We start from the raw sequence: 20,213 nt of genomic DNA, 5'->3' as shown, positions 1-20,213 counted from the left end.
CAGCCATGATGAATGACCCAGTTAAGTTTATTTAGTATATGTTTAGTTAATTTTTTTTTGAAAAATATTTTCTTCTAAAACATATATATTAAAAAACTTGGAGATTAAAATATTGGACTGTAGAGTGGGTAAGGTGGTTCTGATTAAAAATTGGCACCTGAACTTGGGTTGAAATTTCCACCTTCTACCCATAATAATTTATGTTGGAGTAATGCAGACCTTTTAATGTTTTTTGAGCATTTTTGTTGGTGTGATTAATGGGATTGTTTGTATGCATATCACTTCTGTATGGAGAACTGATTTGTAGTTTTTTAAAAATGAAATATGCATTGGTGCTATCCTTATATGCCTATATGTGCATTATTTTACAGTACACATACTATTAACCGCATTAAAAAGTGGTGAAGTTAGGTCAGAGGAGTGAATGTACACATGGAGATTTAATTTTCAAATCTGTGCCTGTACTTTCCAGCACAGTATGAGTTCCAAAGTTCCCACAGTGTGCACACTGGGTAGAATTTGAAAATTACCCTGCCCATGCATTTGTTAATACCTGAATGCAGAAATTACACTGTTATACAATACCAAACTAATACATATTAAATAGTAAGCAACAGTAAAATCAATAAGAAAGTGGCATGTAGAATTATCTCGCATTTTAAATTACTTACTACAAAGGCATTACGCTGTGATATGATTTTTGGTATCTGTTAATCGATCGCATGCCCATTTCTGTATTTCTATGATCTATTATTTTATATATGCTTTTTATGGATATTGCATTGATTTACATTTGTAAGATATTGTGATCAGTCAGATAAATAAGAATTAGCTAGTGAAGGAAATGTAGCTGGTACTGCTAAACTATAGAATAAGTATTCTTTTGTTCTTTCTGCAGGTACGAAGTTTTACAGTTTTGCTGGTTACCATATGACAAAAGGCTGATAGCAGAGGAAGTCCATAGATTATTAACATACCTTCGCATGCAAAGCCAAAAGGATTCAGAAGCTGACTTTGAGCAGCGATGGAATGCTCTTAAGCCAAACACCAACAGCCGTCAGTCTTCAGTAAATAACTCTGCATTTCCTATCCTGGACCACTTCACCGGGGATAGGCTAAACCGTGAAATGGATGAGGTCCTTACAGTAACTGAAACGAGTCAGGGACTCAGCTTTGAGTATGTATGGGAAGCAGCTAAACAGGACCATTTTGAGGAGCACAACCATGCTGATCCTGACACAGACGTGAATTATAAAAGCATCTTCTTCCCTGTACCCGTAGATATTTTTGAAAAGGCAATTTTAGAACAGGGGCATGGAAATTGTCAAGAAATGCTGCCTGAGGTTCCTGGGGAAGTTCCTGTTTTTGATGCTCACAATCTTTCTGTTGGTAATGAATATTACATCCAGTTAGAAGAACAAGGTGGAAGCAGCCTGCATTTTGAGAACCAGTCATCTGTTCAAAACTCAAAACTTGATAATCAAGGGGATCTACAAGGCAAGAACTCACAGTTCTTTGTTCTCAGGGAGCTTAATACGGAAGAATCCAGCACAGATGTAGATAGTTCTCCCTGGAGAACACATTCAAAGGAATCTAATATATCGGAGTATATGCATTTGACTCATGATCCTAGCAGCCCTTTTCATAATATTTTTAATGATGAAAAACAATCAAAACAATTGCCAGCTAACAAATGTGTACTTGATCTACACGAGCTAAATGGTGTGCATACAGAATTTGAGCCGGTTTCTTTAAGTTCAGGTCTAGGAGTATTTAAGAAATCTGTCACACAGAAGGGAGGTTCAAGCCAGCTTTTTAAGAATGACACCTTTTCCTTAGAAAATATGCCACTGCCTTCTAACGTTGGGCCACTCAGCGATGAAGAACTGTCCAGTAACTTCTTTTTTCTTCAAGAGAAGAATTTATTGACAGATCCACTGGCTAACAAAGACTATAGCAATTTTTCATCAGAAATTGGAAACCAAATTTTCACAAAGAATATATTTGAAATATCAAATCAGAACCCTTTAGACACGGAGCTTAAATTAGCTGAAAACAAACCAGATTTCTCATTGTTGCATGAGGATTTTAGCAGTGTCGACAAGCAAGTGAACTGTATCTTTGCGGAAAAAGACTTGAGTGTTCCTGTAGAGTCTTATGCATTATTACATACAAAACCTCAAATACCCTTAGATGACACTGATATGCATGAGAAGGTGCATGATTCTCCCCAGAATTTGACTCGACTTAGCAGTGATCTTGATGAAAATAATTTCTTCTGTGTTGGGGCTCCTGAAATCTCAGCCTGCAGTATTAAAAATGTTAACCTCTGCCAAAGTGTTGATCCATGCATTGATGCCCCACTTGGAGTGTTGTGTAGTGATGCCAAAAATCAGAACAGTCTCCTTGACGGTGAAGTTGAAGAGTATATAGCGCAGAGTAGTCATGGACAAATTGTTCTTTCTAGTAAAATCACTCAGAGTGATAATCTTAATAAAGAACATATCATGAACCTGCAGGAAATAAGTGCAGATAATTTCCAGAATAAATCTGCTGTGTTAGACCTAAGCAGTGGATATTTACTGGAGAAAAACAAGGAAAGTAAGGAACATTTAAATCTGTTTCAGAATCATAAAGATGCTTCAAGTGAAGTAACATTGTCTGTTTTTTCTTCAGACTCCATAAGTCAAGACAGTCTCTTGGATGACAGTCCATCTATTCCTGTACAGACTTTGGAACAGCCAGCCGAAACACCGGATTCTTTAGATTCATTAGATGTGCATGAGGTATTGGAATCATTAGAGGCCCACAAGCCTCAGAAACTGTTGCCACCAGAGAAACCTGCTGACAGTGGCTATGAAACTGAGAACCTTGAGTCTCCTGAATGGACATCTCATGCTAGTGTTGGTGGCACTTCAGGCACTGAAAATGCACTTCATGGTAGTACAGACCAGTCTATTAGTTCATTACCTCCCACTCCTGTTGTTATAGTTTCTGAACCAGAAGTTTGTCCAGTTAAAGCAGATGAGAAAGATAATCATGAAGTAAATGTGTTTACAGTAGGAAGTCAGAATTCATACAGAGATTCTGCCTATTTTTCAGATAATGATTCTGAACCAGATAAGAAACCAGAGTATATTATAAATTCATCAGTAGTACCTACATTTCCCCTGGCATCCAGTAAGTCTTACAGTGAGTCTGTGAACATAGAAACAAGTAGGGAAGAAAACAGTTATTTTGGTAGCAGCATTGAAGAACCAAAGCAGTCTCTTGAATGTGACTTGGATTTATTTATTAAACTACAAACACTGGAGAAGAGTGAAAATTTAGAGGTACAGCCATCAGACATTAATGATCGCCCTATGGAGCTGCATCCTATGGAAGGAGAGAAAAAAATGCATTTGACATTAGCAACAAATTTTCTAGATAGCTGTAGTGGAGAAGATTCTTCCAGTGACATCTCTGTTGTTAGCATTAATATGCCAGAATTCACTTCTCATAAAGGTCTAACATCCAGCACGCACCCGTCTATTCTAATAGATCCTTCTGATGCCTCATATACACCAGAGGTAGTCATTGAAAAACCTTTGTCTGATTCCTACCACACAGAAGGACACAAGCTAAAGGAACCAGACATTGAGGGGAAATACCTTGGTAAACTTGATGCTTCAAGATTGCTTGATTTATCAGAGGATGGAATAGATGGCATAGAGGCAGATGAAGAAGATGAGAATAGCGATGATTCTGATGATGACAGAGCATTTCATATGCACAGCTTTAGCTCTGACAGTGAGGATGACATAGTTCACCCAGTCCCAGTTGTAGTTACAGAAAAAGATGATGGAAAAGATTTAAAAAGTTTGCTGAAAGTTCAAAAATCTGTTGCATTGGATAGACGGGCTGGCAGTCAGAGGAAAAACAAAAGGACAGTAACCTTCTTTGATGATGTCACAGTTTATCTGTTTGATCAGGTATTCTTGAATTCTTAATATTTTTATAAATATTCTTTTTTTTTTTTTATAATGTGAATTGTGAAGCAGCATTTCAACTTAGCTAGTCCAAATCTTGACTGTCTAATTAGCCATAGCTACAGTGGCTATAAAAAAAAAAAAAATTCTACACACTAAACATTTTTCACACATTGTGTAAGTGCATCAGATTTGCATACATTTAAATGACGTGAACTCCACACCTTTCAGGGCAAAAAAAATCTTTTATTGGTGTTTGTTGCCTATGTTTTTAAATTGAGGGAAAAAGACTTCAGATGCCCAATCGCAAGTGATAACATTTTTGAAATAGTTCAGGGTGCAAAATCATTAGTCATTAAAAACCTCCGTGCTTCGAAAAACAATGCTTTTTAAAAAATATATAGATTTTTTTTTTTTTTTTTTATTTCTTTCGTTGTGGACACCACAAAAAATTAAGCAGCGACAAAAGATATAAAAAAAAAAAAAGCCAACAAAAAAAATCAACTTATCCAACTGGATTTCAGTTTTGATTTTTTGATTATATATATCAAAGGCAAGAACTCAGTCTTGTCAACTAACAGTCATTTTTTGTCACAGGTGGGGCCAGTTCACTTGGTATGTGCTTTTGAAGGCAATGGTTACAGCACAGGTTTAGGTATTTAGAATTACCACAGAACTATAAGGGAGGTGAACACTTATTCCAACCAAGGTCTTCCATGTTTTTATTTTTTAAGTAATTCTGGAATATATTTTTCACTTATCAGTTGTAGGTAGGAATATCACTAGTTTAATGCATTTTAACTCTAGGCTATAAGTCAAATATTTTGGAAAGGGGTGTAGACTTTTTATAGCCACTGTATATAGTGTTATTACTTTGACTCTGTGTACTTTACAAGTATATATATATACACACACACACAGATGTAACAGGTATGTCTATCCTGGGCTCAGCACCCAGGGTCTCTGGTCTGCTCAGGAAAGCTGTTGTCAAATCAACTTCCTAGAGCTTTGGGTGATCAGGTACGTTCTATGGGCTTTCAGAGAGCGGCTGTAAATGTTAAAGGTAAGCATCTTCATCTCACAGCCCATCACATGACTGATTTTTTTTTTGGCAGGAAACTGCAGAGGTTTAAAAGCTCATTTTTTGTTGTAATTGTCCTAATGAATGAAGCTGTTGTTGCATCAAGAATAGGCAGGCTAGATGGGCCTTTCAGTCCTTATCTGCCATCATATTGTAAACCAGTTGAAACTGTGGGCAAGGAGCCAGAAACTGAAAAAGGGTTGGAGCCATTTACCTGGAGATGAGTCCAGGAACTAAACACATCCAAAGATCTCCAGAGATAGACAACAAATCTGTCTATTTTAAAACAAAATATCATCTGTACCAAGGTGCAGTCAAGTTATCTTGTTGGCAGCAGGAAAAGTGCTTTCTGTACCGGAACAAATCTTCACATGCCACACTGCAGACTATCAGCTTTAACCTCTGGGTGCCTGTAGGTTCTAGTCCTGGGGGAATTCTGCGCAACTGCAGAGCGCAGAATTTGCGTGGAATTCCCCCCTAGCGCAGAATTGCCAAAATGCAGAGGAGACCCTGGCATGCCGCGAACGGAGAGTGCGATGAAGGCCTCTGCGCGCCATTTTTAGATCCTCTTGTGCCGCGGGGTGCGCGCCACTCACAGGAAGATGAAGGCCCTGGCGCGCCATTCATGGTGAAGATGAAAGGCCCCTGTGTGCCACGAAATGGAGTGTGCTCCGCTTGCAGTGAAGATGAAGGCCCCGGTGAGAGTGAATGGGTGTGTGTAAGAGGAGAGAGGGAGAGGGGTATGAGAGGGGAGGGGGTGTGAGAGAAAGCAGTGGGGTGAGCAGGAGGGTGTGAGAGCGGGGGCGAGGGAGCATGCTTGAATGTGGGTGCCAGAGAGAGACAGAGAGGAGATTGTGAAGGAGTGTGTATGTGTGAGAGAGACTGGGAACTCGTGTGTATGAAAAAGGGATCGTGTGTATGTGATGGTGCTAGCCTGTGTGAAGGGATTGTGTATGGGTGAGACAGAGCCTGTGTGAAGGAGTGCATGAGAGAGAAAAGGTAGCCTTGAGAGAGAGAGAGGGAGCTTGTGTGGGTGTGTATGCAAGAAAGAGGGCCCTGTGTGAGAGAGTGAGGGAGCCTGTATGAAGGGGTGTGTGTGTATTAGAGAGAGGGAGCATGTGTGTGAGAGGAGGAGGGACAGAGGGAGCCTGTGTGAGGGGCAGTACTGAGAATAGGGTCAAACTCTGGGACTGGCGATAGAGTGAAAGGCGTTGAGCCTAGAGGTAGAGGGGAGAGATACTGGCAGGTGGAGGAGTTGGGGCCTGAGGGCAAAGTGGCCAGGGAAGTAGGGAGAGCGAGGGGAAGGGACACTCTTACAGTGAATTTCTAGGGGAATTCTGCTCAAAATATTTAAAATTCTGCATCTTTTTCCTTTCTTAATTTAAAATGTAATTACTTAGACTGTCATGTAAATTGTGTTATTTTGACCAATATAAAGATTGCAGAATTTTAAATTTTTGTGTGCAGAATTCCCCCAGGAGTTTGTTAGTTTTGGAGTCCTGATTCCAGGCACAAAATAGTTTATAGAATCAGTCTGAACACACTTCCCTCCCCACCCTCCCATGTTATCTGCTCAGGACCTTTTCCCTAGGAAGAATGTTTGCTTTTTTTCTTTGTCTCTTTGTTTTTTTTCCTGTCCCAGCAATTTTCTCCTGCTCCTTTGGGCTTCCAGCTCAACCAAGAGAGTCCTGTATCTGGGTTCGGACTATGAGCCTTCATTTTCAGTTACCTAGGATTTTTTACTTCCCCCTCTTCTGCAACCACTGCAGTGAGAGTCATCAGGCAGGGTTGCAGACGGTGGCCTCCCACGTTTGGCCAGTAGATGTCACCGGTGACTGAGACTGAATTCTCCATGGGGCTGTGAACACTGCTGTCATGGCCTCCCTAGTCACGGCAATCCAGAGAGTAGCGGTTACGCCCCAGAACCAAACCTGGGTCTTCTGCATGGTGGTGCATAGCACTAATAGGTATATTATTGTAGCTGATGATGTATTTCAGTACCCTCAGTGTTTAATTATAAAAAAAAAAGAAATGTCATAATTATTTATATATAAATAAATATATATATAAATATATATATTACAACATACCTCAACACCACCACACTAGCCAACAGGCTAAATAAAGACTCTTAAACCAAGCTTATAATATCACATTTTATAATAAGATAAAGTTCCGTTTTTCTTTCCCTTTTCTATTATGTTCCATTTTTCTTTCCCCACGTATACTGTACCAAGTTCTATGCCCTGTTCTATGTAATTAGCATTCTCTCATGCTTGTTTTCAGTTACAATGTAAACCGAGACGATATGCAAATTTGCATGAATCCCGGTATATAAAAATGTTAAATAAATAAAATAAATAAATATATATAAATATATATATATAAAATTAACAAATATATAAATGTTATTGCTTCCTCAAAGCTCAAATACAAATTTATAAGAAAATGAATTTCTATACAAATTTACCTAAATTCAATTGCGAACATCTATCGTAATACCTTAATTATACAATCTCATATTTCTATATACTTGAATCATAAGTGTTACCATACAATGAAACAAATGATAAACCCACTATTGAAAAACATTCATACACCATTCAGACTGACCTGTTCACACCCGAGTACATCCCCGTAAAATCACTCTTCACTATGCATGCATCTATCTTAAAAATATAAATATAACTGATTCCTCAAAGTCTGTATGACTCTTCACAAGATTTATATCTATGGTGTCTTTCCAATACACATCTATATATCAGACGCCTTCAACAGATATATCTTTTTTTTCCGACCAATAGATTTTCAACCTTAAAGCCGACTCGTAAGGCTATCCTCCACGGCTCTTTTATTTTATTTTTTGGTTCACAGCACTACCCATCAAGCTGAGTATGTAGGTGGGACATGACCATTATACAGCTGACAAGCTTTATACTTAAAATGTAAGAAACCATTATGAAAGTATTTGGTTTAACATTTTGAGGACTTCCTTTTCCAAAATATCTGACAAACATGATGTTTCTGCAGATGGATGCACGGTTTCTCTGGAGCTGTAGGTAGATGGACATGTTTCTTTCAGTCTGGTCATGGCTGTTGTAGTTAGACTGCAATTTCTAAATAATAACAACCCCCCCCCTCCCCCAACCCAGCTAAAAGTATGCACGTGGTTCCACAGTATGTACATGAGGCATGAGCAGGCAGTGTTTGCGGGGATGCGTGAGGAAGGAAAATAATGCACGGAGATTACATTTTCAAATCTATGTAAGTTTCATGTCAGCATTCTCAAATTTAAAAAGATCTAATTCACAATTCTCACTTGCTGTAGTGCCTATAGCTATTGTTGGGATCCTGCAGTCAATTGGATTTTCAGGGTATTCTTGGTGCACATATGAAATAAATTTGAATATACTGAGTCTCCACTGTATGGAAACACATCTCACGTGTGTGTTCATTGTAGTTATCCTGAAAGGGCCCGATCAGCTTGTGGGATCAGTAGGCAGTGCTTCCCAATCCTGTGGCAATATTTTTGTTTGTTAAAACCTGTCTGAGATGAGCCATAGATAACTTTGTACCCAGGCCGATGCAGAAAGCTGTCTGTTGAAACTGTGCCGAGATCCAGTGCGTGTTTCCTTACGCACAAGCAACTTTATTTTTGTAATTCCCAGTACAATAAGCTAATGCCATACTAATGCTCTGGGAATTAAAATGTGTGTTTTGCACAGGCCGAACACACATTTTAACTCAGGTGGGGGGGAGGGGCTGTTGTACAGTGCCTGTCGCTGCCTTGCTGCCCCCCGTTTGCCCTGATTGATTTTCAGGTTTTATCCAACACACACCCTCTCCTCTTTGGGATCCTGCCTGCCGTACATCAAAAGGAGGATGTCTAGTAAGGGGGTGGCTTTAGGTTTTTTTTTTTAATTTTGAAGATCAGTGGTGGGCTTTTCTTCTCATTACTCTTTCCAGTCCTCGGGATTAAGTCTCATTCCTCTGTTAATATTTGCTGCTAATAATGCTGGCAGGTTGCTGACATTGACTTCCTGTCAGCAGCACTGGAAATTGAACTTCGTCTCAAATCTGAAGTTAAGTTTCTAGCGCTTAAGAGCATCTGGATGGCCAAGCGCACTTCTCTGCAGCGGGGAGTTCTGCTTAATGCTCTCATTTGCATGGAGTTTTCACGAGGGCACTAAGCAGGATTCAGTTTTACCCACATTTTATGCAGCTAAGACTTCTTGCTGCATCAACAGTAAGGTTTACTTGCAGAAAATGCACGCACAACTGTGGGTAAAGCTGTGCTTTAGGATGAATGCACCTTTCTGCATCAGCCTGACACTGACCTCCTTTAAAAAAAAAAATAAATAAAAAAAATCCAAAGTTGGTTCTGTCATTTTTTTTCATGGTTATTAGTTTTTGACCTTTGAAACTGAATACCTTCTAAACATTGTATAAAGCTGTCCTGATTTAGTGTGGTGGATTTAACAGAATACAGAGAGCTTTTCTCAGGGACTGGAGACACTTTTGTCATTTAATTAAATAAAGGATTAAAATATGCTAGATGTGATAACTAGGTATATAAAACCTTTTGTTTGTTATATTTCTGGAAAATCTGTCACAGAATACGTAATAGCTTTTGAAAATATTGCATTTTTTTCCAGCGGTTATTACTTGGAATGTAGTAGAAATGTATCTGCTCCCATTAGAAGCTCGTGTAGATCCTTGCCATCCTACTCTGCCGCCAGACTTACAAATCACCCTTTTTCTGTCCCCATCCTATCCTCTTTCTTCATGGACCACAACATTCATGTTTTGCTTATGGACCCACTGCTTTATGTGCCTGCCTGTCCTATGTGTATTTGCACTCGCTTCTCCATCCTTCTCCCCTTCTAGCAGTGTAATCTTTCATTTAAATATATTTTAAAAGTTATTCTTAATGAAGACAAGGTATTACTTGAATATGGTGAACAATGCGGATGATCGAAATGCATCAGGGCCTGTTGGGTTAAACACGAAATGAAAAAGGAAGATTTGCTACAAAATTGACATCATCAGATATGGTAATGTTAATTTCTTTGTCCTCTAAAGGAAACACCAACCAAAGAGCTGGGCCTTCGTTCAGCAGAAGCAAACAGTCAGGTTTCCCATGGCGGCAGCAGCAGTCCCGTTTCGCCTGCGGGTCCGGGTTACTTAAGCAGATATACCAATTCTGAAAGTTCAACGGATGAAGAAGGTAGAGGAACACATCCGAGCCATGCAGTCTTATATTCACATTGTAGCTACTATATTTTAAAAAAAAAAAAAAAAAGCTTCTGAAATTTTATACCCTCAGTCTTAATTGGCAGAATTTTATTCAATTGTGATATTTATTTGTGATTCTAATCATTATTTTGGGAGCTCTAAACTGCACTGATTCTTTGAGATGATCTGCTTATTATATAAGGAGTATATTGAATGCAGTTAGTCTTTGCGTTCATATGAGATTGTGGGCTGGGATCATCCAAACTCATTTAGGCCTCTGAAGACTGCATTCTGGGAAAAAAAATCAAATAGCAACGGTCATAAAATGCAGTAGTTCAGAGGTAATTCAGCCTGAAAAAGGTGTCGCTGCCAAAGATTCTCTATGTCCCCCGCTCCCGCCTCTGTAAACTTGGCCCACATACAGAGGGCCTGAAATTTGCCTTCGATAACCTTCAGATTTATGTAAATTCAGGCTGCAATGTTGCCACAGTGATTCATCACCCGTCGCTTCCTTTGGAATTGATTTTGCCATGTGTAAAACTTTTTTTTTGCATTTAGCAAAAAAATAGGAAGCCTACCTGCAACATACCCTTTTCTTTCTCTTTCCTAGATAACGCCCCAAATGTTGTTTTTTTTTTCTTTTGCAATTTTTGTTTTAAACACAAAAAGGGTGGGGGGGAGGAGAGGTTTGGTTGAGCCCACCCATTCCAAGGATGTGGTAGCACCCGCCACAGTGACTATGGCTTGTATACCTCCCTGTTTTGGAGTGTATATAAACCAGTGGGGTGCTTTACTGGAGAGGATGCTTTTTTTTTCTTTTTTTCTTTTGGTCTGTATGAAGTGTACCATGTGCTTTTGTTTTCTTGTAGGTGGTGGTTTTGAATGGGATGATGACTTTTCGTCTCCAGACTCCTTTTTGTCAAAAACAGCAAACAGTCTCATCAGTTCTAAATCCTCTGTTCCGACCTTGCGTTACTTTTCCCCTCCGCCACCTTCCAGGAGTCCCGAGCAAAACTGGACAGAATCCTCCCCATATAGTAGGTTTTCCATCTCTCCTGCCAGCATTGCAAGTTTTTCTCTCACGCATCTTACAGACTCCGATATTGAGCAAGGAGGTAAGTCCCTATATGCTTTCTTTCCATTATAGTTTGATAAAATGTATACACAGATACCTTTTTTTTTTTTAACATTGTTAAAAAAGCAGAATATAAAATGTGCTAATTGCTGCAGGGTACTAGCAAGAAGTCAGATGTTATGGATGGTATCTCTGTGCAACTGAGGCTTGGTGTGTTAACCAGTCTGCATCTTTGTGACGGATACTGACCCAGTACATGCTAGAACCTGTGGACCCCTCCTCCATACTCCTCTTCTTTGGTTTATGGCCCAGCAGTTTCCTCCTGCTGCTTTGAACCCTCCAGTTCAGTCAGAACCTGGCGATAGGGGCCCTTATTTGCAAGTAGATGGGGTCGTTCCCCCCCCCCCCCCCCCGCCTCCCCCCTATATAACTCTTCCCAATTTGCTTCAGTCTCATCATTGCAGTGACAGTCCTCTGCCAGGGGCCATAGCCCTGCAATGATGGGCCCTAGATTCAGCCAGTAGGTGTCACACTTGCATAATGATGACTCCCTCCATCCCTCCCAGGAGCTGTGGCACCCTCAGCTTGGGAAGCAGAGTTCTAACTTGGGAATCAAATCCAGGTCCTTTGCATGGCAGCTTGCAATGCTGTCACTAAACTACTGGACTATACCTCCCTCTCTACTCATACCCACACACTAATCATTTCATGGATGTGGGCTCCACCTTAACCACAGTGGAACCAGGCTGCTGGCATTAACCTTTAAAAAGGAGAGAGTGCAGCTTTTAAACTAGATGATAGGGGAAAGCTGACAGTTGCTCAAAAGTGCATGGTTCGGAATGATGTATCTTTGAAGGATACTAAGAGAACAGGGAAAATAGAGGATCCCAGTAGAGAGGTTACAATAAATGTCAAAGGGGATCAGATACCTTTAAGTAAAGTGCGGAAAGACTTCAAATCATCCCTGTCAACTGATGAGCAGGTTGTTAATACAAACAAGAAACCTACTTTGAAATGTTTATATACAAATGCTAGAAGTCTAAAAAAGAAGATGGGAGAGTTAGTGTATATAGCACTGGATGAAGAGGTAGATATAATTGGCGTCTCAGAGATCTGGTGGAAGGAGGATAACCAATGGGACATTGTGATATCAGGCTACAAATTATATCAAAATGATAGGATGGATCAAATTGGTGGAGGGACAGCATTATATGTTAAAGAAAGCATTGAGTCAAACAGGATAAAAGTTCTGCAGGAAACAAAATGCAATGTTGAAACTTTATGGATAGAAATTCCAGGTGAAAAAGGGAATAAAATATTAAAGGGGGTGTTTTACCCTCCACCTGGCCAGAATGAACTAACAGACAATGAAATGCTAAAAGAAATTAGGGAAGCTGACAAAATCAGCATAGTAATAATGGGTGACTTCAATTACCCAGTATTGTCTGGGTAAATGTTACATTAGGACATTCTAGAGAAGTAAAGTTCCTAGATGAAATAAATAACTGCTTCATGGAGCAGCTGGTACTAGAACCAACAAGAGGGGAAACTATTTTAGACCTAGTCCTTAGTGGAACACAGGATTTGGTGCGAGAGGTAATGATGGTGGAGTTACTTGGCAATAGTGATCACAACATTATTAAATTTGACTTAACTGGAGGGAATGCAAAAAAGAAATCTATTATGACAGCATTTAACTTTCAAAAAGGTGACTAAGATAAAATGAGGAAAATGGTTAGGAAAAAACTGAAAGAAGCAACTGCAAAGGTTAAGAGTTTTTAGTTCAGGCATGGATGTTTTTTAAAAATATCATCTTGGAAGCCCAGAAGAGATGTATTCCACGCATTAGAAAAGTTGGAAAGAAGGCTAAATGACTACCGGCATGGTTGAAAAGTGAGGTGAGAGAGGCTGTAATATCTAAAAGAACATCTTTCAAGAAATGGAAAAGGGATCCGAATGAAGAAAACAGGAAGTAGCATAAGCACTGGCAAGTCAGATGCAAAGCATTGAGAGGGAAGGCAAAGAGAGAATTTGAAAAAAAAAGCTTGCCGTGGAAGCAAAAACTCACAATAAGAACTTTTTCAGGTACATTTGAAGTAAAAAAAAAAAAAAAAGCCTGCGAGAGTCAGTTGGACCATTAGATGATAAAGGGGTAAAGGAGCACTTAGGGATGACGAAGCCATAGCAGAGAGGATAAATGAATTCTTTGCTTCAATATTCACAGAGGAAGATGTAAGAGAGAGACCCATTCTAGAAATGATATTCAAAGGTGATGATTTAGAGGAAATGAAACAAATCTCTGTGAACCTTTAAGATCTACTAGGGCAAATTGACAAACTAAAGATTAGCAAATCACCTGGACCAGATGGTATACGTCCCAGAGTGCTGAAAGAACTGAGAAATGAAATTACGCACCTGCTATTGGAAATTTCTATACTATCAATAACATGTACGGTACCTGAAGACTGGAAAGTTGCCAATGTAATGCCAGTTTTTAAAAAAGGGATCAAGAGGTGATCCAGGAAATTACAAACCAGTGAGTCTGATGTCTGTGCCAGGCATAATGGTAGAAACTATCATAAAGATCAAAATTTCTGAACATATAGATAAGCACAATTTAATGGGCCAAAGTCAACATGAATTTAGCCAAATCTGCTACATTGTTTTTGAATTATTATTATTCATACACTTATTTACAAATCTTCTTCCACATGGCTCTGCTCTAATCTCCATATATATAAGCCTACCAGACAATTAAGATCATTATCAAAAAACATTTTAGATGTACCCTCAGTCAAACTTGCGAGACTGGAAATAACTCATAGAAGATCTTTTTCGGTAGCTGGGCCTATCCTGTGGAACTCTTTGCCTGGTTCTTTACGTCTCCTACCTTCATCTCAACAATTTAAGAAAGCATTAAAAACTCTCCTATTCCAGAAAGCATTTAACTCCTTGATCAGCACTCAACCATAACAAAGTTTTTCTCTTCCCTATTAATCAACTGACACCCAGCCATCTTTACTCCCCTCTCATATTACATTTTATAGAAGGCACTATGTTTAGCATTCTTGTATCTTTGTTTATTTTATGTTTTTTGAACTATGTTTTATATTACCGTATTTGTTTTTACTGTTAAATTTTTAAGTTTTTATCTCTAGATTATGTATGTTTTATTTCTGTTAACCGTTTTGATTAATCTCCCGATTGTAAAAGCGGTATACAAACATTTTTAAATAAATAAACATGTGGATAAAGGTGAGCCAGCTGATATTGTGTGTGTGGATTTCCAGAAAGCATTTGACAAAGTCCCTCATGAGAGACTTCTTAGGAAATTAGAAAGTCTTGGGATAGGTGGCAGTATCCTATTGTGGATCGTCAACCGGTTAAAAGAGAGAAAACAGAGTAGGGCTAAATAGTAAATGTTCTCAATGGATAAAGGTGAATAGTGCAGTGCCCCAGGGATCTGTTCTGGGACCGATGCTTTTTAATATATTTATAAATGACCTGGAAATGGGAACAAGTGAGATGATCAGATTTGCCGATGACACAAAATTATTCAAAGTTGTCAAATCTCTAGGGGATTGTGAGAAATTGCAAGAGGGCATTGCAAAACTGGGTACTTGCCAGGTACTTGAGACTTAGATTGGCCACTGTTGGAAACAGGATGCTGGGCTTGATGGACCCTTAGTCTGACCCAGTATGGCATATCTCATGTTCTTAAGAGACTGGGCAATCAAATGGCAAATTAAATTTAATGTAGATAAGTGCAAAGTGATGTACTTAGGGAAGAGTAACCCAAATTATAGCTCCAAAATGCAAGGTTCCACATTAGGAGTCACCACTTGGGAAAAGGATCTAGATGTCAGCAGCAGCTAAGAACGCAAATAGAATGCTAGTGATTATTAGTAAAGGAATGGAGAATAAAACAGAATATCATAATGCTTCTGTATCGCTCCATGGTGTGTCCTCATCTTGAGTATTGTGTTCAGTTCTGTTCACATCTCAAGAAAGATATGGTAGAATTATAAAAGGTACAGAGAAGGGTGACCAAGATGATAAAGGGGATGGAACAATTCCCCTATGAAAGACTAAAGAGGTTAGGACTCCAGCTTGGAGAAGGGACGGCTAAGGAGAGATATGATAGAGGTCTTTAAAATGAGTGGAATGGAACTCTGGAGACCAGATTACAGAGACCCCCCAAAACATTCAAGAGAAGTCTAAAGACATGGCTGTTTAAACAAGCCTTTTATAAAGAGACCGGAGAATAGAAAATACACTGGAACAAACAGAAGAGCACGGCACCAGCACTATTCTCATAAATGTGCATTACAATATTTTAACAAATTGAGTACACAATGAATGTAATAATATAACACAGTAAATGTCTTTTTTTTTTGACCTGTAAAAGTACCTTCTAGGTACACCTGGCCAGAACCTACATCACTAAACATTTGTACGTATTTTTATGATTTAATGTAACCGAAACGTAATGGCACCTGTTAGAATGTACTATAGTACGCTTACTCCAAATGTACTTATGTGCCTACATGTAAACCGTTGCAATGGTATATAACTTAGCAACGGTATAGAAAAGACTTTAAATAAATAAAATAAACAATCAGTTTACTCTTTCGAAAAGTACAAAGACTGGGGACATACAATGAAGTTACTGGGTAATACATTTAAAACTAATAAAGAAAATATTTTTTTACTCAACACATGATTAAGCTCTGGAATTCGTTGCCAGAGGATTTGGTGAAAGCTATTAGTATAGCTGTGTTTAAAAAAAGGTTTGGACAAGTTCCTGGAGGAAGTCCATTAACAATTAAGAGAGAGTTGCAGAAATCTGCTTATTCTTGGGATAAGTAGCTTGGAATCTACTGTTGGAGACAGGATACTGGGCTTGATGGATCCTTTTTGACCCAATATGGCAAGCCTTATGTTCTTATGGATACTTTTCTGAGCCCATTCTCAGAAATGGTTGATAACAAGTAGTGAGTGGACATATTAGTGTCCCTTATCATCCGAAGCATAAGAACAGAATTGCCATGCTGGATCAGACCAAGGTCCATCGAGCCCAGCTTCCTGTCTCCAACAGATCCCATAAAGTAGCATACAGGAATTGTATACTTAGTGTTCATCACTCTGGCATAATCATAGCAGGTATATTCTGTACTTTTTTTTCTTTTTGTCAATATCAGTGTCAAAGAATTATAATACATTTCAATATCCTTTAGTTTTCTTTGATTCCGTTGGTTTGAAGGAATGTGCCTGCTGTAATGCTGAGCCCCATTACTTTTGGAGCACATTGTTTGTAATGCCTTACAGAAAGGCTCTGCCGAAAACTTGGAAGACAGGCTTGAAAGTGAGCGATTTAGCTCCCACCTTACTAAAAATGTGCAAGTTACTTCTGAGGTTTTCTGGCAGCTGAAGTTTGAAAACCTGGGGAAAAGCGAGCTTCATGTGTTGCATTCTGTCTTGTGATAAGTTTCTATTGCTTAGAATGCTATTGAAGACAGAGATCATACATCAGTTTTGCACGATTCTCACGGAGTGACATTGAACTAATGTGTGACTTTGCACAGATGTGCGCATCTATGAGATTGAAACAGGTGCCGAATATTGCAGCTGCTGATATGCAGCAAACCGGTTTAAGGGAGGAAGGTAATGTGATCCAGCATCTGGAGTGTAAATAATTGCGCAGTACTGGAATGTCCACTTCAAGAGTAAAGTACTTTTCATCTTTGCAAATGGTTTTAGTTTTATAACAAATCCACTTATTCAGCTGGCTGCTGCTGTCAAGTGAAAACCACTCTCTCACTTACTTGTTTTTGCTCTTTTCTTGTAGGAAGCAGTGAAGATGGAGAAAAAGATTGAAGTTTTACTTAGTCTGGACTTGCTCATGTGAGAAGGACTACAATATGTAGCGGCAAGTGTCAGATGAGCAGGAATTAATGTACAAAAATGTCTGACTCTGCCACAGGAAAATGATAGTTTATGAATGAGATGTTCAGTTGAAAATATGCTTTATCATTGTAATAATGTATTTTGTTTTAAATCAGTGCAATTAGCTTTCCATATGAAAGATGGTTTTGCAGCTATGTTCTCAAATACTTGAAGTATTCTTCAGATATTTGTGGGTTTTGTCAGATGCCTGCAAAGCAGTTCTATTACCTTCTGGTTTGGGGTTGTATAATATTTCTTTTTTTTTTAATATTTCTGTATAGCACATAATTTAATGAATTTAAGCCTGTCTTGGGATTGTATATGTGTCTGTGCGACAGGTGACGTGTTGCTGAAACTATAGGAATGACAGTTAATCAGTAGTAGAAAATATTTAGTGTAAAAAAGAAAGTTTCACTCTAATTACTGCATATTAGTTTGCTTACTGGCATTGCACTATGGATTATGGTTCTTAGATTTCTTACAGTTGTACAGAAAAATGTATTAAATTTAACCATTTAAAGGCCAATGCAAACTGTGTGCGTGGATGATATAAGGGCCGAGCCCATTGGGTGTATTTGTGAAAAAGGCCGCTGTGACCGATTCAGCCGTTTTGGGACCCATGGGTGGTGGGAGCGTCTAATTTTTGTGGGCTCTCTGTGTGGGGGTTTTGTACTCTTGGTTTGCGGTCTTCGGTACTAGTTTATTTCAGACTCTGCGTGCAGTGCGAGTTGGGGATTTCTTGCATACACTACTGCGACTTTCTATGATGCAGCAGTGTTATTTTGGGGAGTTTTGAAAGACTTTGCTGAGCACTTTGAATGGATGACTACTTCTTATTTATCCTCGCTACTAGCTTTTGATTACATGACTATTAATCTTGAGTCAGATTCCATGGTCCAGTGCTTATAACTAGAAATAGAATTCAAAGTTTTGTTCACAGATTTTAATCTTAAATAGTCAAATTAGCTGCCAAAAGTGTTTGGTTATTTTTATATAAAAATGAAAGAAATTTGTAGAAACATTCTGGAAAGTGTGATGAAGAAAAATGTATTTGTATAGCTGTGAGTTGACAGCAAATCAAAATGGACTGTGATTTTCAGCTATGATTGGTAAAGGTCATACAAATCTTTTTGGCAGTGTTTTGTAACACACCATTTCATTTATAGCTGCTGGAAGCTAACGAGGTGTTTTCATCAGAAGTGATGAAGACGGTGTAGCAAAAGCAAGTTAGTGGAGGGAATTTATTTATCTAGGACATAGAAATACTTTTCTGTGACCCTTTACCTCGGTTACTTATGCACGCTACGTGCCAGCTTTTAATGCAGTAAAGTATGTGAATATAATTTTTAGTGATCTATTTTAAAAGTACTGTTTTCCTTTAGCAACCTTTTATGCTACAACTACAGTCTGTTTAAGACTGCATTAAATATAATACACAACTTTGTTTGGCTGCTAGATTACGTTTTGTGGGCCACATTGAAACTTACTCGCAAGTAAGATGACTCTGCTTGGCTTTTGATGTTTGTGGATTGTTGTTGAGAAGTGCAGTCATTTGGATGCTTGGAATGGCTAAGCTGTTGATCAGCCTTCCTCTATAATACTGATTTAAAACGTAGACACTCTCATTCCTTCCCTTTCAGAAGATTTTTCAAAGCCATTTAGCCAAGGAAAAATAGGCCTGTCCAAAAAAAAAATTGCCCTCTCCTGCCCAGTCAAGAGTACTTGTGGATTTCTGTAGCATGTGTATGGTGTGCTGGGTTCAGGAATAGACATTCCTGGGGCAGGGGAAAACTGTGCATGTACTTGGAACTTTCAAAAGCGTGCACGCTAGTTTAGTGCAACCCCCCAGCACAAATACACAGGCACTTTTAGCAGGTGTCATTTTATGCTAGCTGATTTTCAAAGACAAAACTACCTGGGAAATTTCTCTTTGAAGATTAACTACAAAATACACGTGGGAAAAGTGCTTGTGTGCTTTGCAACTATGTGGGCTGCATGAAAATTGACACTTTAATGTGTACACAAATTTCTGTGAATCATTTTAAAATCTCTGACTCTTTGAAGATGCATGAATTAAACCCATTCAAACCTCTTTATTGTCAGTATTTCAAGAAATACATTAGTATGTATTAATAACCTAAGCTGGAGTTTTCCTTCCTCGGGTGAGGGCATGCTGGACTAGAGATGCAATGACACATCAGAACTATGAAGCACTACGCTGGACTGAAACTTCAGTGTACAGCCAAGCATTTTGAGTGTAATAATTCTGGTGTTTCTGTGGGGGTTTGAGAAAGCTGAAAAGTGTAGTGCAATAGCCTTTCTAAACAAAAAAAAAAAAAGCCTTAAAATAAGACTAAGAACATAAGAACTGCCACACTGGGTCAGGCCAAGAGTCCGTCAAGCCCAGTGTCCTGTTTCCAGCAGTGGCCGTTTCAGGATCCCAGACTTGTGTATACAAAATAACTTCAGCTTTACAAATTAGGAAGATGTTATTCTGAAGTAGAAATGGGATTTTGATTCAAGTTTTAGACTTACAAAAATACAATTTAGTGCTAATAAAAATGGTTAAAATAAGTATTTATGATACCAGCAGCCTGCTAATCAGATAAACTTGAATATGATTTGCAATTATATGGTTTTTTTGTTTAATAGATTGCACAGTCCTATAGATGTAAGTGGTAAATAGTGCAGATGTACATACAATGTTTAACTGTAAATGAGGAACTGTAACAAAATCATAGGTATGAGGCTTTCCTGTTCTACTTTAAAACAGGTATATGAGTTAAATGGCAATACAGCATAATGAAATTTCAGGTCAATCTGTCTTTAAATGGTGTACATTTTAAATTGTAATATTTTTACTGTATATTGATCATACATAGTGATTCAAAGAAATGCTTGTAATTTA

General features: G+C 38.6%; 1 protein-coding gene across 1 annotated transcript in view; it reads left to right on the top strand.

Annotated features, from left to right (window-relative positions):
* The window catches only part of LMTK2 (lemur tyrosine kinase 2), a 95,152-nt gene extending 75,465 nt beyond the window's left edge, over positions 1–19,687 (top strand). The window contains exons 11-14 of the mRNA XM_029576435.1: positions 899–3,971; positions 10,132–10,276; positions 11,154–11,399; positions 17,208–19,687. Of these exons, the coding sequence (XP_029432295.1) occupies positions 899–3,971; positions 10,132–10,276; positions 11,154–11,399; positions 17,208–17,236 (3,493 nt within the window). The 3' untranslated portion in view covers positions 17,237–19,687. The remainder of the gene's footprint in view (positions 1–898; positions 3,972–10,131; positions 10,277–11,153; positions 11,400–17,207) is intronic.
* The last annotated feature ends 526 nt before the right edge of the window (positions 19,688–20,213 follow it).

The sequence above is a fragment of the Rhinatrema bivittatum genome, chromosome 14 (genome assembly GCF_901001135.1).
Source record: "Rhinatrema bivittatum chromosome 14, aRhiBiv1.1, whole genome shotgun sequence".
NCBI classification, from domain to species: Eukaryota; Metazoa; Chordata; class Amphibia; order Gymnophiona; family Rhinatrematidae; genus Rhinatrema; species Rhinatrema bivittatum.
This window is presented reverse-complemented; position numbering and strand designations above follow the sequence as displayed.